At 47.6% G+C, this 19,459-nt stretch overlaps 1 protein-coding gene across 5 annotated transcripts in view; it reads right to left on the reverse strand.

Moving 5' to 3' along the window:
* SGSM2 (small G protein signaling modulator 2) overlaps positions 1-19,459 on the reverse strand; it is a 68,847-nt gene that overhangs the window by 28,729 nt on the left and 20,659 nt on the right. Inside the window, exons 3-12 of one of the 5 annotated variants that reach the window (XM_051992143.1) lie at positions 16,271-16,433; positions 15,644-15,805; positions 12,482-12,549; positions 12,226-12,371; positions 11,702-11,836; positions 5,442-5,566; positions 5,147-5,214; positions 4,661-4,821; positions 4,321-4,456; positions 2,008-2,142 (exon numbers count right to left, since the gene is read on the reverse strand). In XM_051992143.1, the coding sequence (XP_051848103.1) occupies positions 2,008-2,142; positions 4,321-4,456; positions 4,661-4,821; positions 5,147-5,214; positions 5,442-5,566; positions 11,702-11,836; positions 12,226-12,371; positions 12,482-12,549; positions 15,644-15,805; positions 16,271-16,433 (1,299 nt within the window). Of the gene's footprint in view, positions 1-2,007; positions 2,143-4,320; positions 4,457-4,660; positions 4,822-5,146; positions 5,215-5,441; positions 5,567-11,701; positions 11,837-12,225; positions 12,372-12,481; positions 12,550-13,247; positions 13,383-13,771; positions 13,918-14,027; positions 14,096-15,643; positions 15,806-16,270; positions 16,434-19,459 lie in introns of all 5 variants that reach the window. The other 4 variants (XM_051992142.1, XM_051992145.1, XM_051992141.1 and 1 more) reach the window with 4 other exon arrangements.

Here is a 19,459-nt window from a genome sequence, read left to right on the forward strand (position 1 = left end):
ATACATATACCATATATATTACATAATTATATTAACATATAACATCCCTTACATATCATATATATTGTATATTATCATTATGCGCAATATATCTTGCATACTATGTGTAGTATATATTCCATTATTGTATTAAACATTTTGTATTATATCTATAGCATATTACACACTTCTATTAACTATATTCTATTACTATACAATATATGTGTCATATTGCATATTTTTTCTTTTTATGTGTACATGTCGTTTCTCCCCTGTGGAATATACACTTTCTAAGGGCAGGGACAGCTTCATTTTTGTCAGTTTACCACTTAAAAAAAATATGATCTGTGATTTCATCAGCGTGGTGCTCTCCCACAGAGATATATCCTCTACCAATGCAGACAGCCTCCTCTGGTGTCTGAGAGAGTCTGAATCTTAGAGTCTTAGAGGTTAAGAGACAAGGCCGAGTCACGCAGCTAAATACACTTCAGAGGCAGGATGGAACCCAAGTCTTCCTGGCTTTAAGGCCAGCTCTATCCCTTCTGTCATGCTGCTTCACATAGCAAGTGCATAATAAATGCTTATTTACTGATGGGTTAACTCAGCGTAAATGAGCAAGGGATTCCCAAAGCTCTGGTGAAAGTCTGAAATCTACAATGGCAGAAGCTCAGTGGTTTTAAGGAGTGTTCATCTATGTGTACACACATGTGCATGTCCCTGCGTGTGCATGCACACGCATGAGTGTATCCTGTATATGCGTGTATGCATGTGCTTGTGCCTGTGTTATGCGTGGTGCATAAGTATGCATGTATTTCTGTGTGTACACATGTATGGGTGTGTACATGTGTGTGTTTGCCTGTGCATGTGTGCATGATGCATGTATATATGGGTGAGTGTGTGCATGTATTTCTCTGTGTGTGTACATGCATGGATGTATGCTGTGTGCATGTGTTTGAATGTGCATGTATGTATGGGTAGGTGCATATGCATGTGTAAGCATGTGCTTCTGTGTGTGTGTGTGTGTGTGTGTGTGTGTGTGTGTGTGTGTGTGTGTGTATACTGTATGTGTGGGCCTCTATGTGTGTGTGTGTGTGTGTGTATTGGGGGCCGGGCACAAAGGAATAAAAGAAGCAGCTAGACCAGCATGCTGTCTCCCATGGCTCCCTGGGCTCCTTACTGGCTGTCCCACTGTTAGGCTCTACCTTCAGAGAATCCTTCCCTAGTTGTCGTTTGACCCTTGAACCATCTGACCTCCAAAGTCCCTTCCAGCTTGAAATCTATCGTCCAATAGAGGCAGTGGGACTAACAGTTCTCATTGTCTTTTCAGCTTTAAGTCTCCAATCCCATGATGTCACCTAAGTGGCCTTGAGCAGATCCCACTTCCACTGTCAAATGAGACCCTCAGGCAAGGTGACCTCCCCGTTAGTGACCAGGTAAAGGCACAGAGAAGTCCTGGCTTACATGAGGGGACATGGAGGAAAGGACTAAATTGCAGCTGCCATCATCTTGACCCCAGACAAAGAAATGGACTGGAAATTTAAATGGGCTTTTAAACTCTGAAGACAGAACTTGAAGTTCTGAGACTTGAGTGCTACTCCGGGTGACCAAGTGACCATGCCCTTTCCCTTCCTGGGGTCTCAGTTTCCTTCTCTATAAAAGGAAGGGGGAGACTAGCTGGCCTCTGAGATGGCTTTTGGCTCGAGATTTGGGATCTCTTCCTCCGTGCTCATCTTCCTCCCAGGGACAGGCCCAGTCCCTTCCCCGGTGCAGATGGTGAGCTACTGGGAGCCGTCTGGCTCGGCGCTCAGCCGTCCCTCTCCCTCCGACTGCTCTCTCTGACTGCTGGTCCCATCTACCCTTCCTTCCTGTCGTGTGTCCTTGTCACAGCCTCTCTCTGCCTGACTCTCAGGGAGTCCAATAATGCCAGCACTGTTGCATGAGTCCCTGCAGGTTGTGGCCAGTGAACCCGGTGGAGAGGGAGAATCAGGGCAGGGGGGAGGAGGACAGGGAGGGACGCAGGATAAAAACCTTTCATCAGATTGGGAGCTGTGAGGTTCCGCGAGCAGATCATTGACAGCATCGCGTGTAGTCTATCCTCCTCTTCCTCATCATCGTCCACCGAGGCCGCGCGGCTGGCAGCTAAGTGGTGGTAGTTAATAGTGACTGCTCAAAGAGAATAGTGAGAGACGCTTGTGAGGGCCTGGCAGGGAGGGGCTCCAGGGGATGGGCTTCTCCCACACCCCCACTGAGGGGGAGGAGGAGGAGGAGGAGATGGGAGGGAGTTCACTCACTGACTTATGGTTTGTGGGGAAGGAAGGTGGGAGTTTCAGCCCAGCTTTGATGGGGAGACCCTCTCCGTCCAGGAACAATGCAAAAGAGAATCAAAGTCTTGACAGCGTAGACTACGAAATGGGGATGGGGATGGCATGGGGAGGCCAGCCCCACTTTGAGCAATCTAGTCATGTAGCTGTGTGCTGGAAGGCTAGTTGGGAACTACAACATCAATCATATTGCCAACTCTGGAGCGGTTAGGGTTGCACTGAGTTGAGAATGCCCGGAGGACTGAAATCCCCAGACAAATACAATATGGCTCCGATCTCCGCCAGCCACTTTAGCTAACTGTATGGGTCTTATCAGGGCTCCTTGGGAGCCTGGCCCAAGCTCTGGAACAGGACTAGAAGATAGAGAACAGGAGGAGCAAAGACATCTGGATAATATACCACATCTATTGCCCAAATTTAAATTCCAGGCCTGCAAGCAAAATGTGCTTTCTGAAGAAGATCTCACCTCATCCTCCACCCTGGGCTATCCTTCCCCCTACATCTTGGCAAGCACATTTGACTTTGGGGCAGATTTAGATCCTGCCAACACTCGCTCTCTGGGTGACCCTGGGCAACCTCCTTAAGCTTCAGTTTCCTCTTCTGTAAAATAGGGATAATGCTATTTGTATTATCGTGGAAAGAGTGATGGACTTAACATCAGGAAGACCTGATTTCAAATCTTATCTCAGATACTCATTAGTTATATGTCTGGGTCAGTCATTTAACCTCTCCCAGCCTCAGTTTCCTCATTTAAAAATAGAGATAATGACAACACCTATCTCCTACAGTTGTTGTGAGGATTAATGGAAATACCATTTGAAAAATGCTTAAAGCATTATGTAAAAGCTAATTACTACTACTATTACTACTACTACTACTACTACCACCACTATTACTACTACTACTCTTCTACAACAACTACTACTACTCTACTATAACAACAACTACTACTATTACTACTAATCATCTTGATGGGCTCTGGGAATCCTAAAAGATCCTAGAATCATGAGCTACGTGATTCTGATTTGCTCCTAAGGAGCTGAAAGTTAGCTGTGTTGCTTATTCCCTTTGCATACATAGGTTAAGGGATCCTACAGGGCTGGGTTGGTGAGTAACAAATGATCTGATTTTTATCTGCAGAGTGGGTCGAGATGAGAAAACAAATCTGCTCATGTCAGGAGCAGCAGAAGCAACAACGCCGAATATTCAAGTCACTGGGTCTCTCTCTGGCCAAAGTCTCAAAACATACCCCCTTATACCCATAATCCCCTGGGTGCAGAGATTGGCAGGAAGGTGGAAGTTCTCCAGTCTTGGAGCTTTGTGGCAATTTCCTTCTTCCCATTCTCAAACCCCCAGCCCAACAAAAGGCCAAGTTTACTGGCCCCTGTCCACTGTAACAGGAAAGCTCTCATTGGCCAGCAAAGAGACAGGGGAAAAAGGCAAGGCTGTACCCCAAAGGTGCTCGGAGGGTTGAAACCACCAGAGACGGGCACCAAGCACGCATAGCCAGGGGTGGAAGGAGATTGGGCATTGGAAGGAACGAGAAATTCTGTATTCTCAGCCTCCTTTTCCAGTCCCACCATAGGGTCCGTTTTCTGACATGCAGATGGGCATTATGAGTCTGGTTGGAGGAGCTGAACCACAATTCTGGGCCTGCTACTTACTAACTGTAGGCCCTGAGGTCTCTCCACCCTGAGTTCCAGGTTCCTCCTCTATAAAATGAGGGCCTTCAGTGATCCATGAGGTCTCTCATCTCTAGACCCATGAACCTCTGAGCCTGGCTGGCTGTAGGTAGTACACATGTTCTAAAAAAGCCAACCTGAAGAGCAGGGCAGAAATGGAATACGCGCGCTGAGAGGAGGCCCTGGGCACAAAGCACCTCTCGGGGCAGAAAGCTCCAGTGGATCATCCAGGCAATCGCTCCTCAGCACTGTGCTCCACCTCAGCCCCCTGTCCTAACCGGCTCTGCTAGAAGGGGCTCGTCTCCCCTCCCCACCACGAGTGGGAACGGGGCACTTACTGTGCTCGTGCTTGTGGCCCGGGTAGATGATCCGGAACACGTAGTCATTGGCCCGGCCTTCATCCATCACCGTCTCCTCCAGATCCATAGACCGCATGGAGCTGTTCCGCTTCCGCAGCCTGGGGAAGACCTTCCCCTGTGGAGGAGAACAGGGCCGGTAGTCAGAAGCCCCTGCCCTTGAGCCCAGGTTTCCTGTTTGGTGGGCCAGGATGGACCCATCCCTCTCCTGCAGCATCCCTGGCCCGAATTCAGTGAAGGAGAAGGGAAGCGAGGAAATCGGGCAGGAGCAAAGATGGAGATCTCCCACCAATGGCCCGCCACCCAGGCTCTGGTGGTATACCTTTCCCTGCTGGGACCACAGTGGTGGCTCTAGCTGTCCTCGGGGCAGAAGCCCATTCTCCAGGCAGGACAAGAAAGACAGGAGGTGGCCGCCCTGAGGGAAGTGCAAAGGGGGCCTCTGGATACCGTCCTGGCTCACCAGCACCAGTGTTCCACCGTTCTCTGAAAAAAGGGACAGGAAAAATGGGCAAAGGCTAGGAGACCCCAAGGAGGGGCTCTTCTTATCTGAATGAATAGCTCACCCGCTGAGCTGGGCCATGTTCCCAGGGCCCAGAGTCCAAGTTTGAAAATCAAGTCTATGGTAAGTCAGAGGATTGGCCCTAAAAACTGCCAGCTCCCAGCCAGCACTTCTCCTGACTAAACAATGGGGCCTGGAGAGCGAAGAAAAGAGACCCTGAGGACCCTGGGAAATCAGAGGGATTTGCAAAATGAGTTTCCCTTTCTTTGCTCCTGTGCCTGGGGTCCCGAGGGGAGGGACACAGCTTACGTTGCTGGTGGCAGTGGATGCAGACAATCTGGCTGAAGGGCACGATCAGGGCATAGTCCCAGTACACGCTGGAAAGGAACAAGCTGCGCGTTACTGTCCCTGATCCTACCCATTCTGTCCTTTCATCTAGCCACCTGCTCAACTCCATGGCCAAGAGGCGTTTTCAACCGGCCTTGTGCTGCTGCTATTGTCAGCCTCCAAATCCCAGATCTAGCGTGGTGGGCGTGGTGAAACACCTCCACAGCCAGGGCCCCAGAGAGCCCCGAAGAGTTTCCACTGGATCCTACCCCCTCACCTCTTCTCCAGCTCTGAGTCTCCCAGAGTTCCATTCATGAGCTGGTTGGGGGTCCACTTGAGCGTTAAGCTCTCTGCAGATTGGTGCAAGGACAAGTAGCCAGGGACAGCCTCCATGTCTTCCTTCTATGGAGAGGAGAGAGGCCAAAAAAAAGAGAAGAGCTTGGGCACGGGAGCATCAAAGAGGGAAGGGGTAGGCCACATTGTCAACTCCACAACATTTCAAGGAGATTGAGAGCAGAAATAAGGGCACTGGGTTGGAGGTCATTGGTGAGTTTCTACTATAGAGATTCTCATATCAAGAACTAAGGACAGAAGGGAGATTGAAAGAGGCTGAGGAGTAAATGGGTGAAAGGGAAGTGGATGCAGTGAGTTGATATAAAGGAGAAATCAGGGAGATGATTGGGTCTTGAGTCAGAGAGAGAGGAACCAGTAGAGAATGAGAGTAAGATGTAGCAGGGTCCCATGGGAGATGGCAGGGATGGGGTCATAGATGTCACCTAGGGTTAAAAGTTATATAATCCTATATCCTCCTTTAAAAATAAGGAATCTGAGTGCAAGTCAAATGACTTGTCCATGATCACACACATAGTTTAGTAGCACAGACTGGATTTGAACCCAGAAATTATTAAATTTCTTATCTTCAAACTCTCTCCGTTTATTGGCTCTGCCACTTCTGATAACCATGCCCATCTCTCCCTTATCCTCAAAAAAACAAAACAAAACAAAACAAAACCCACTTGATCCTTCCATCCACTCTATTATCCTCTATTTCTTTTTGCCCTTTATGGATATAAAGTTCTTGAAGGCACCTGTTGCCTTCACTTCCTCTCCTCTCCCAATCCAAATTCTGATCTCATCATTCAACTGAAACTTCCCTCTCCAGAGTTAGCATTTGGCCTCTAATTCCCAAACCCAAGGGCTTTTCTCTATCTCCTCGCCCCCTCTGCAGCCTCTTTCCCTTAACCTTTCCTTTTCTCTTGGTTTTCAGGACATCCCTCCCTCCTGCTTCTTCTACCAATTCACCTTGAGCTGGATTCTTATCCGGTTCATGTCCTTTACCTCTAGGGTTCTGTCCTGGGTCTCTTCTTCCTCTATTCTATTTCATTTGGTGAACTCATTAGCTCCCATAGATTAGATCCCATCTCTTCTCTCTCCTGCTAATTCTCAGATTTACTCAACCTGCTGAACTCCCATGAGTCTCCCATGGCCAACTGCCCTTCAGACATCTCAAACTATAGATCTAGAGGACATCTTAAACTCAACATGTCCAAAAGCAAATTCATCTTTCCCCCTAAGCCCTTTCTTCTACCAGCGTCCCTCTTGCTGTTGAGGACCACATTATCCTTCCAATCTCTCGGGCTCTCAACGTAGGAGCCGTCCTCAAGTGCTCACGATCTCTCACCTTCCCAATCTGCTACTCCCAAAGCTGCTGATTTTTTCTCTGAACTCTCTCTCAAATATCTGCGCCCCTTCTCTCCTCTGACACGATCATCGCTCTAGAACAGATCCTCATCGCCTCACACCTGGATTATTTCAATAGTCTGCCAATGGATCTGCCTACATTAAGTCTTCCCACCCCAATCCATGTTTTATTCAGCTAACAAAGCCATAAAGTTTGACTATGTCACGCTGCTACACAATAAATCGCACTGGCTTTCTATCTTCCAGGATCAAGTATAGAAGTGGCTGGCATGTAAAGTCCCTTCAGAACCCAACCCCTCCTAGTTTTCTACCATCTTCTTCCCTTCCACGTGTTCTTTGAGCCAGGGATATGGGCCTCTTGGCTGATCCACAACCAAGACATTTCATTTCTCAATTCCCAGCATTTTCTCATGCCTGGAATGCTCTCTCTTCTTCACCGCTTACTGGCTACACTGGCTGCTTTTAGATCTCAACCAAAATCCCATCTTCACAGGAAGCCTTTCTCAACCTCTCTTAATTCTAGTGTTTTTCTTTTCTTTATTATTTCCAATTTGTCATACATAAATACATACATATGTGTGTGTATGTGTATCCCTCTCTTACCTCTGCCTGTTTGTCTCTGTTTGTTGTTTCTCTGTCTCTCTTCCTCTCTGTCTCTGTCTCTATCTCTTCCTTTCTTTCTGTCTCTGAATCTCTCTGTGTCTCTCAATCTCTCTTTCTGTATCTGTCTCTCCCTCCCTTTTTCTCTACTCTCCCTTCCTTCTCCCCCCCCTGTCTCTTTGTCTCTCCCTTTCTCTCTTTTTCTGTCCCTTTCTCTCTCTCTCTGTCTTTTTCTCTCTTTCTCTCTCTCTCTCCACATGTAATTGCTTCCTTATTGTCTTTCCTATTAGATTGTGAACTCCTCAATGGCAAGAACTGTTTTTTTCCTCTTTTTCTGTGTCTATGACACTCTGTAATTGGCACCTGGTAGGTACTTAATAAATGCTTATTGACTGACCTAGCATCCTTTCCAGTGGTGGTGGGGGGAGACAAATGGTAAGGGTACGGATAGGAAGGAAAACTTTGGCAAGGATCAACTATCTCATCTTGGACAGCTCAGTGGCACAGTGGATAGAGAGCACCAGGCCTGGAGTTAAGAAGATCCGAGTTCAAATTCAGCTTTTGACACTAGCTAGTGACTGGACAAATCCTTTGATTTCTGTCTGCCTCACTGTTTTTATCTGTAAAAAATAATAGCTCCTACCTCCCAGAGTTGTGAAGATCAAATGAGATAATTAATACAATGCTTGACTTGTAGTAAATGCTAAACAAATGTTAGCTATTATTATCTGAGACAGGAGGGAGGGGAGGTTGCATAAGGATGCAGACAGAAAAGAGGAGCTTTGAGGGAGCTCATCAGATGGCCTTGATTTTCTCAGTTGAGTAGGAGACAAGGTCATCTGCCATGTGTGTGAGAGCTCTTATTTTTAGGCGTGTACAAAAAAAGAGAAAAACGTGATATTAAAAAATGACAAAAATATTCGTACTAAAATATTCAACCCTGAGATCTACCGTGAGGCATGTGCCCTGCGGAGCTCAAAGATGGAAAGGCAGGTGCCATGTGTACCGAAAATGTCCACAGCAACAATTTGTGGTAACAAAGAACTGGAATAAAGCAGTCGCCTGTCAAATGGCAAAATGCTAAATGTGTCATGGTATGCAGGCCCATAGACCAAGAGACTGGAAGGAAATCTTGAGGTGACCAAATCTAACCCTTCCATTTTACAGTTGAGGAAACTGAGGCACAGAGTAGTTAAGTAAATTGTTCAAAGTAAAAAAAAAATAATATTAGGGCTGGGATTTGAATCCTAGTTTTCTGCTTCTTCCCTCTATAACTTACTGCTATGATGGAATATTACTGAGCCACGAGAATTTAGAGAAACTTGGAAAGATTTGCATTAAGTGATGAAGAATGAAATACACAGAATAAGTAGGACAAAAACACAATGACTAAAATAACTTAAATAGAAAGAAAACAATAACATAATTGAATGCTGGGTAATTATGAACAAGAAAGCTTAGCCCTGGAAAAAGTTGAGAAAAATGCACTTTTCTCCCTTCTTTGCAAAGGTTAGGGATTGTGGAAACAGAAATATTGCATATATGCTGTCAAGACTTAAGTTAATATATTGGTTTTGCTAAGCCAATTTCCCCCCTTTCTTTTTAAAAATTCTCTGTGGCAGACTATATGATGATCAATTCTGACAGACATGGCTCTCTTCAACATTGAGATGATTCAAACTAGTTGCATTTGTGCAGTGATGAAGAGAACCATCTACACCAAGAGAGAGAACCGTGGGAACAGAGTATGGACCACAACATAGCATTCTCACTCTCTCTGTTGTTATTTGCTTGCATTTTGGTTTTTTTCTCAGTTTTTCTTTTTAATTCCTTTTTGATCTGATTTTTCCTGTGCAGCAAGATAACTGTATAAATATGTATCCATATATTGGATCTAACATATATTTCAATATATTTAATATGTATGGGACTACCTGCCACCTAGGGGTGAGGGGAAGGAGGGGAAAATTTGGAACAAAAGATTTTGCAAGGGTCATTGCTGAAAAATTACCCATGCATTAAAAAGAAAAAAAGAAAAAAAAAGGAGAGATTTGTAAAATAGACACTAAGAAAACTATTGGATTAATAAACAACAAAAACAAACAGCAATTATCAATGCTGAAAAATTACCCATGCATATATTTTGTAATTAAAAAGCTATAATAAAATTTTTTTTAAAAAAAATTACCCATGCATATGTTTTATAAATAAAAAGCTTCATAGGGGGAAGAGAAATGAATGTTTGCAAATGAAAGTTATATATATATATATATATATATGTATGTTATATATATCATACATACACACACTTATATAAATATATAATTTTTTAAAGGTCACCTATTTAGAACAAAGAGATTTCTTTTTTAAAGCAGCAAAGAAACATTGCAAGAACCAAGAACAGGCACATTTCCACATGACATTACAGTTTACAAAGTGCTTTCCTCACAACCACCTGATAAAGCAGGTAATAATAATATATATACGGAGTCTTTTAGATGCATTTTTTTATCTTCTCTACAACCCGGTGATGTGGTTGCTATTATTATCCCTAGTTTACAGATTTGAAAACTGAGACTCAGAGAGGTTGATTGCCCAGAGTCCCACAGTTAGCATGTTCTTGAGGTAACCTTTGAACCCAGGTTTCCCTGATTCTATCTTATCAAGCAGTTTCTCTTGAATAGAGCAAGTACGGTCATTTCTAAGATCCCTTCCATCCTTGATCCTATGACCCATGACACTATGAAATAGCTCAGAGATTTGACTTGCCCATTGTCACTTGACAGCTATTGGAACTAGGATTTTAACTCAGTTCTTCTGGCTCCAAACGTATCACTCTTTGGTACTGGGGAGCATCACTTGAGGGTGGGGAGCAGGTTCAAAATCAGGAAGCCCCTGCCATACTGGTAGCACTCTGGGGCAGAGAGACTCAGACGTTGCTCTTGCCTCCTTTTCATCAGAGAAGGGCTGTCGGGCACGTGGGAGCCTTCCTGAGCTCTCAGCTGTGACCAACTGTTGTGTGACAGCATCGCCCACTCAGCACATTTTCCTCCCTCCTTCCCTCATACTCCCACTGACAAGCAGATGCCAATCGAGTCAAGGGACTCACTGGGCAAGATGAATCCCAGCACCTTGGGCTAGAGGGAGAAGAGGGAGAAGAATCCAAGATCTCCACATTGGGCAGCTTGGAGGAAACCCCAGCTCTGTCTCCTCCTGCCTGTCTGCCTTCTCATGCCATCTAATATCAAGCTGCCAGCTGTTTAGCCTGCCAGCTGGCACTCACTCTTACCCTGGGTAGCCCGGCTCTTAATTAACTAGAGCAGATGGCTTCCCCGGGCTCCCCACTTGCCGCAGGCTGGGAGACAAGCTTGGTGAGGGCCAGAATTGTAATGGAAAGAGTGTCAATTTGGAGCCAAAGGACCCAAGTTCAAATCTCGACTCTGCCACTTAAAGCCTATACGCTGACTTTGGACGAGTACTTCACCTCTGTGACCCTCGTCCTTCTCCTCCTCAGATTGGTCTCTATTCCAGATTTGGGAAGTTTGTCTTTTCTCCCCACTCATCACTGCTTGAATCTCCTAGGAAGGGATGCCTTTGGGACATTTTAATGATTATTCTTGTTCCTAGAGAAGAGCTAATAAACTGTACCTTACTCCCTTCACTGTAGAGATGGAAGATGTGGAGGAACTATGGGTGAGAAATAGTACATACATCATCAGATATGGTCAAATGTCTGTTTCGTTGAATCATTCTTGTCTCTTTAAATTTCTAGAGAGGAATATATTTGCAAATAAATATGATATGAAATCAAAAAGCATAAATAAAAAAAATATTTTTTTTTACAAAATTAAAAAGAATGAATGATTCTTGATTCTGGAGTCCCTGGGGAACAAGATCCAGGAATGAAGAAAGGTACCCAGGAGCATAACCAGAGTGATCTCCAGAGTCCTATCCACCTGCTGGGTCTGTCTGGGGTCTGAGCTTTGGACAAAGAACCCAAAATGAGGGAAAGGGGTTCCCCTGCCAATCCGGCAGCAGCGATGACTCCCTCTGGACAGAAAGCTGTTCAAGGTCCTGGCCATGCTGAAGAGCTAAGGCTTTTCCGGTCCCTGGCACATCCCCTCTTGCATCAGTCCATCGGGGGACTGGTTCCTTTCCAGGGGACTTCCTGTCAGGAAGCTAGCTCCCCCCTCGCCCCCTCCCTGCTGTGGGAAACCAAGGTCTGGGCTCTCTCACCGGTTGTACCAGCACGTTGTTCTTGCCGTAGAGCAGGTGCGTTCGAGAATTCTGATGCAGGGACTCCACGTACTCACGAGCCGAGGCTGCGAACCGGTCTTCCGACGCACTCCCGCTGGAGTGTCGTTTCCGGACCTTCAGAGAGAAGCTTTGCTAGATAGTTTTGCCCCCGAAACTCCCTGGCCTGGGCATCTGGGGCTGTCTGTGGAGAACCTGGGATGGTAGCATCCCTGGAGGGCCCCCTTTCATCCCTCCTTGACTGGCACACTGGACAGGTCTTCTCTAAGGCTCCCCTTCCACGAGCTGCAGCAGCTCTTGAACAATCTATGCTCCTGGCTCAGAGTTGACTCTCCAGCTTGGGGCTTCACCCAAGTGCTAGAGTGGGGAGAGGGTCAGTATCCTGGTGGGAAGACCCACGTCTGCAGGAGTAATAGCAGACAGGGATCCCTTCCCCTCCTCTGAAGGGCTTTGGCTGGGGGGAAGAGGGAGGAGGGACATGGGACGCTGCAAGGAAGGAAACCTACTCCCAAGGCCGGACGCTTGGAGGGCGAGTCCTGACGGCCGTGGGGGCCCCGGATGCGGTGCCTCTGGACCAGCTCATCGGCAGATGGGTCCGTCCAATAGTGGTCTGCCGTCTTCAGCTTGGTATACTCCAGAGCGCAGGGTCCCACTGTGGGGAGAGGGACAGTCAGGATCTGAAGATAATCTCCTGGAATAGGAGCAGGAGAGCCGAAGCCCTCCCCGTCCTGGTACCCCAACCCTGCCCCACGCCCCACTCACCTAGCAGAGAGGCCAGGATGGGGCCAAACACGGGGTCCGCCAGCAGGGCTTCCTTCTCATAGTATTTGCTGTTCAAACAGAAGAGAGACAAGGGGTGAGCACAGGACCTCGGTTCGGTCACCGGCTTCCCCTCTGGATCGAGGAAGGAGATGCGGAAGCGGGAAAACATGGAATGGCGGAGTGTGCGAGGGACTAGGAGCGAAAAAGTCGTGGCTTTGAACCTCACCTCAGACACCTCCTAGCTGTATGATCAAGGGCAATGGATCAATCATCAAGCAGCTATTAAGAGGATATGCTGGAAAAATTACCCTGGCATGGATTCTGTCAATATAAAGTTATTATAAAATAAAATAAAAAAATATATTTTTTTTTACAAAATTAAAAAGAATGAATGATTCTTGATTCTGGAGTCCCTGGGGAACAAGATCCAGGAATGAAGAAAGGTACCCAGGAGCATAACCAGAGTGATCTCCAGAGTCCTATCCACCTGCTGGTCTGTCTGGGGTCTGAGCTTTGGACAAAGAACCCAAAATGAGGGAAAGGGGTTCCCCTGCCAATCCGGCAGCAGCGATGACTCCCTCTGGACAGAAAGCTGTTCAAGGTCCTGGCCATGCTGAAGAGCTAAGGCTTTTCCCGTCCCTGGCACATCCCCTCTTGCATCAGTCCATCGGGGGACTGGTTCCTTTCCAGGGGACTTCCTGTCAGGAAGCTAGCTCCCCCCTCGCCCTCTCCCTGCTGTGGGAAGCCAAGGTCTGGGCTCTCTCACCGGTTGTACCAGCACGTTGTTCTTGCCGTAGAGCAGGTGCGTTCGAGAATTCTGATGCAGGGACTCCACGTACTCACGAGCCGAGGCTGCGAACCGGTCTTCCGACGCACTCCCGCTGGAGTGTCGTTTCCGGACCTTCAGAGAGAAGCTTTGCTAGATAGTTTTGCCCCCGAAACTCCCTGGCCTGGGCATCTGGGGCCGTCTGTGGAGAACCTGGGATGGTAGCATCCCTGGAGGGCCCCCTTTCATCCCTCCCTGACTGGCACACTGGACAGGTCTTCTCTAAGGCTCCCCTTCCACGAGCTGCAGCAGCTCTTGAACAATCTATGCTCCTGGCTCAGAGTCAACTCTCCAGCTTGGGGCTTCACCCAAGTGCTAGAGTGGGGAGAGGGTCAGTATCCTGGTGGGAAGACCCACGTCTGCAGGAGTAATAGCAGACAGGGATCCCTTCCCCTCCTCTGAAGGCCTTTGGCTGGGGGGAAGAGGGAGGAGGGACATGGGACGCTGCAAGGAAGGAAACCTACTCCCAAGGCCGGACGCTTGGAGGGCGAGTCCTGACGGCCATGGGGGCCCCGGATGCGGTGCCTCTGGACCAGCTCATCGGCAGATGGGTCCGTCCAATAGTGGTCTGCCGTCTTCAGCTTGGTATACTCCAGAGCGCAGGGTCCCACTGTGGGGAGAGGGACAGTCAGGATCTGAAGATAATCTCCTGGAATAGGAGCAGGGGAGCTGGAGCCCTCCCCGTCCTGGTACCCCAACCCTGCCCCACGCCCCACTCACCTAGCAGAGAGGCCAGGATGGGGCCAAACACGGGGTCCGCCAGCAGGGCTTCCTTCTCATAGTATTTGCTGTTCAAACAGAAGAGAGACAAGGGGTGAGCACAGGACCTCGGTTCGGTCACCGGCTTCCCCTCTGGATCGAGGAAGGAGATGCGGAAGCGGGAAAACATGGAATGGCGGAGTGTGCGAGGGACTAGGAGCGAAAAAGTCGTGGCTTTGAACCTCACCTCAGACACCTCCTAGCTGTATGATCAAGGGCAATGGATCAATCATCAAGCAGCTATTAAGAGGATATGCTGGAAAAATTACCCTGGCATGGATTCTGTCAATATAAAGTTATTATAAAATAAAATAAAATAAAAAAAAATATATATATATATAAAAAGAGGATATGCTGGAACTTCAAGTCAAACATGAAAAGGCTTTGCCCTCAATTGATTAACAAGCATTTTAGCGTGCCTACCATGGAGGAGCCAGACACTGTGCTAGGTAGGGAAACAAAAACCAAAAATGAGACACGTCCAGCCCTCAAGGAACTTACATTCTAGCAAGCAAGTGATTTCGTTTCCCTGAATCTCCGTTTCTGCATTTATAAGATGGGGACCATGATCCCCCAAGTACCTCTCTCACAGGGTTATTGTGAGGCTCCAAAGTCTTTTGTTAGTTTATTTTTTTTCCCCCTGAGGCAATTGGGGTTAAGTGACAGCTAGGAAGTGTTAAGTGACTGAGCAGATTTGAACTCGGGTCCTCCTGACTTCAGGGCTGGTGCTCTATCCACCGTGCCACCTTGCTGTCCCTGTTAGTTTACTTTAACCTGACATTTCTGAGGGGCACACTTCTTCCACACATCAGACACTTCTGAGCTGTGTGACCCTGGAAAAGTCACTTTACCCTATTTGCCTCAGTTTCCTCCTCTGTCAAATGAGCTGGAGAAGGAATGGCCAACCACCCCAGTATCTTTGCGGAAAAACCCAAATGGGAAGGAGACACAACTGATCATAACAACTATGTTTTCTATTACACTTCCAGGTGGTATCTTGTCTGATACTCACAACAATCCAATGAATTACGTACTATTATTATTATCATTCTACAGAGAAGAAAATGGGACTATGAAAGGACTTGCTCAAAGTCACACAGCCAGGAAATCTCCGAGGCAGCGTTTGACCTCAGTTCTTCCTGACTCACAGACAATATTCTATCCCTCGCTCACTGAGCTTCCTTTAAGAGAAAGGAGAAGTAAGTGGATATTATACAGAAAGTGCTTGGAAATCCTAAGTCCTCTTAGGTTGTCCTTTAGTCAACAGCCTTGGTTGTCAGGATTGCTGAATAGCAAGAGGATCAAAACACGGTGATCGACCCAGCCCCGTGACCCAGGATTGCCAGAACTTGGGAAGAGGAGAAGGAGAAGGGGGAGAAGAAGGAGAAGATAGATGAGGAAGAAGAGCAAAAAAGAATGAGAAGGTGGGGGGGGGAAGGAGAAGAGAAAAAAGAAGATGACTTTGGTGGGTCAGAACATAAATGGGTTTAATTGTAGAAGGTTGGATGGAAGCTTTGCATCATTGGGACAGAGAGGCAGTGACATGGGAGGAGGGTGTGATGGGGGGCAGCACTCACCTGCAGTTTTCCACAATATACTGGACAACTCTGTCCAGCACTTTCTCAATGAGGGCAGTGCGCACCCAAATGTGCCTCAGGGCCTGGGGGCTGAGAGTTGGGGGCTTCCCTCCAGTTGAGCCCTGTCTCCGAAGGGCCTCCTGGTTGCCTCCTGTTGATTTCCTGAGGGGAGGGAAATGAGGCCATTCAGGGACAAGAGCAAGCCTGGGAAGAGGGTTCCTTGGGACTGGTGGCCCTGTCATGGCCTCCTTGTCTGCCAGGGGAAGATGTGGCCGAAGAGGGGACTTCACAGGGGACGAGGTTGGTGATGGATCGGAAGCTAAAGCTTCTCAGATTTCGAGCAGGTTGGGAACCTTGGAATCCAACTCCCAAGTGAGCTGGCCAGGGCTCCAGGCACAAGTGGTAGAGCTGGGACATAAAGCCAGCCTCCCACCCCTCCGTCCTTTTCCCTGGACCGTGTTTTTTCTCAGTCCTGGCCAGACCCAGTGGAGCAAAGAAAAACAAGGAGAACATTTGCCTCGCAGCCACCTGGAGAATGGCAGATGATACACAGGACCAGCTGACTTCCTAGAGGGAAAGTGGGCGAGAAAGCTAAAGGGAAGGCCCTGGAGTTGACCTGGGACTCACCTGCTCTCCACCTGCTGCTGCAGCTCCTGCACCTTTCGGCAGACCTCTCCGGCTACCACACAGGTCTTCCCCACCTTGGTGAAGAGGGCAGCCATCTTGTCACTGCGCAGGAAGCCCGCAGCCCGACGCCTCAGCTGATGCAGCAGGCAGGTCTCTACCACACCTGAAGAAGAGGGAAAGATGACACAAAAAGTCCACCTCTCCCCTTTTTTCATATCATTGGGATGCCGTCCACCATGACCTCTTTCACCCGTTTCATATGAAGAGTCAGTTCTTCTCCTTGCCGACTGAACCTGCTCTCCATGGACAAGTAATTCTACCTCACTCTGTCCTCTCCACCAGACTGACCTTCTATCATCTCATTCTCCCTCATCTTTGGTTGCTCCCTGTCCGCCGGCTGCTTCCCTACTGCCACAGACATGCCCACATCTCCCCTATCCCCCCAAACTCTCACTTGATACGCTCATCCTGGTAATGATCATCCTACAGTTCTCCTTTGGGGGAGGGCCATCTACAATCAATGCTTTCAATTCCTTTCCTTTTACTCTCTTAACTCTCTACACTCCAGCTTCCCACATCATCATTCAACTGAAATTGCTCTATAAAATTACCAAGGATCTCTTCGTTGCAAAATCCAATGGATTTTTCTCCCAATTTTCTTCCAATTCCCCACAGCAATCTTTGATACTGTTGGCCACTCTCTCTTCCTTAAAACTCTCTTTTCTCTATGTTTTTGGGATACTACTCTTTTCTGGCTCTCCTTCTACCTTTCTGACTGTTCCTTAAGTTGAGATGTTCACCAAAGTCTTCTCTTCTAACCTTGGATGTCCCACAGGGCTCTGGCCTGACTGTGGAGCCAGTGCTCTCTAATCACTGTGCTTAAAAAAATTAAAATGTTTTCAATTAAATATTTATCAACACTACACTTCTATCTCCCTTGTAGAAAAAGAAAGAAAAGTGAAATAAAACTCTTGTAATGAATATGCATAAAAATCCCCACATTTGCCAAAAACTATGTGATATTCTGCATCTTGAACCCATTTTCTCTCAGGAGGTGAGTGACATGTTTCATCTAGAAGTCTTCTGTAATCAGAGTTGATCTCTGCATTGATGAGCCTTCTTAAAGCTTTCTTAATCATTGTAGTTATTGCATAAGATTTATCACATTAATATGTCATAATTTGTTTAGCCATTCCACTTTCTCCCCGGAGGAGGGAAAGGGAGGGAGGGGGGAGAAGAAGGGAAAGAAGAGGAAGAGAGGGGAGAAGGACACAGGGAAGGAGGGAGAAAGAGAAAGAGGGAGGAGAGGGGTGTGTTTTCACAGAATCTCACATTTGGAAGGGATTGCAGAGCCAAATTTTCTAACCAACATCTGACCCAAAGGTGGGCAAAACTTCTTTCCGCCCTTCTAGGCCAGGCCTGGCTGAAGCCCTGGAGAAAGGCCAGAAAACTCGTGGGTGCTTCTGGCAGTCAGTCCATAAGGATTTATTAAGTACCTATTTTTTTTTGCCAGGCATTGTGCTAAGCACAGGAGCTACAAAGAAAAGCCAAAGATAGTCCCTATTCTTAAGGAGATCACAATCTAATGGGAAACAACATGAAAACAACCATGTAGAAACAAGATTTGTACAGGATAAATGGGAGATGATCAGCAACCGGAAGGGGTTAGCATTAAGGGAGATAAGGAAAGGCTTCTTGTAGCAGGCGGGGTTTCAGCTGGGACTTAAAAGAAGCCAAGAAGAGGAGATGAGGAGGGAGAGAATTCCAATGAGGGAATTCCAGTATGGTCAGTGGAAGTGCATGAATGGGGCAGCTAAGTGGGGTAGTGGATAGAAGTCAGGAAGATCTGAGTTCAAATCCCAGACATTTGACTTTTTTGGACAATTTTGCCCAGACACTCTGGAAAAATCACTGGTGGGGGGAAGGGAAGACAGAGAGAGAGACAGAAAGGAGGGAAAAAGAGAAAGTGGGGGGAAGGGAGAAGGACAGAAGGAAGAAGGGAGAAAGGGGGAGAGGGAGAGAGGTGTATTTTCACAGAATCTCACACTTGGAAGCGATTGCAGAGGCAAGTTTTCCAACCCACATCTGAGCCAAAATACTCTTCGAGTCATCCCTGACTAGTCCATTTTGCTTTATCCATCACCCAAGTCAAGGACCTGTTTATAGGATTCCAGTGAAGTCGAGAGTTCATGAACTGATCCATTCTGTTTTCAGCCTGCTCCTACTGGTCTTAAGCATTAGATTAAATGGATTCAGAGCTGGGAGGGAACCTGGGGGCCATTAGGGAACCAAACCTCAGAAAAGGGTTTGCCCCAGCTCATCCAAGTAGCAAGTGGAAGGGGTATATTTGAACCCAGACCCCTGACCCTCAATTCCGCACTCTTTCCACTGTACCACGGAGGTCTCCCTCTTGGACACTCAACTCCCATTTTCCTGCTCAGGCAGAAACGTGCTCGGATGGAACCCAGCCCTCCCCCCGCTCATGGGGCCAGATAGCTCCATTTCTGCTGCTGCTCTATGGCAGGGTGCGCCCCCTCCACCTCCCTCCCCTTCTTCCCACAGCACATCCAACTAGCATTCGGCGACGTGGGGGCAGGGAACATGTGTGCAGAGCAGATCCGTCTCCTCTGCCTATCTGCACCTCCCCCCCTCCCCATCGAGGGGGAACATGATGGGCAGTGTCAGGACCAAGGGCACGGGGAGCAGCAGAAGCCAGCCAGGCCTCCCAGGGCCCTTGGATACTGTGGTTGCTAAGGAACCAGGCTCTGGAGAAACCATCAAATATTGATGGAGCTGATGCTGCGGTTATCAGGACTGACAACAACTCCTTCATTATTGATGAGCAGCAGCAGGGAGCAAAAGGAGGTTTCCAGGCCCTCTGGGGCTGTTTTTATAGGCTTGATTTAGGGGAAAGACCGAATTTCTCCCTCTGGACATTGCTTACCACATGTCTTTGAAGAAATGGTGGACAGGCTAGAGGCCGGGGAGTGCACGGACTACCTTCTATCTCAATTTGTGGGTTTAAAGACTCACAGATTGTTGGATCCAAAGGGAGCTTCGAGCATAAGTCCCACTACCTCCTTTTATAGAAGTTCAAATCAGGGAATTGGCTTGGCTGAGGTTCCACAGCTAGCGAGCATTAGAACCCTGATTATTTTGTGTCTGCCTCTGGGTATACCTGGGTGTGAT

The sequence above is a fragment of the Antechinus flavipes genome, chromosome 4 (assembly GCF_016432865.1).
Source record: "Antechinus flavipes isolate AdamAnt ecotype Samford, QLD, Australia chromosome 4, AdamAnt_v2, whole genome shotgun sequence".
NCBI lineage: Eukaryota > Metazoa > Chordata > Mammalia > Dasyuromorphia > Dasyuridae > Antechinus > Antechinus flavipes.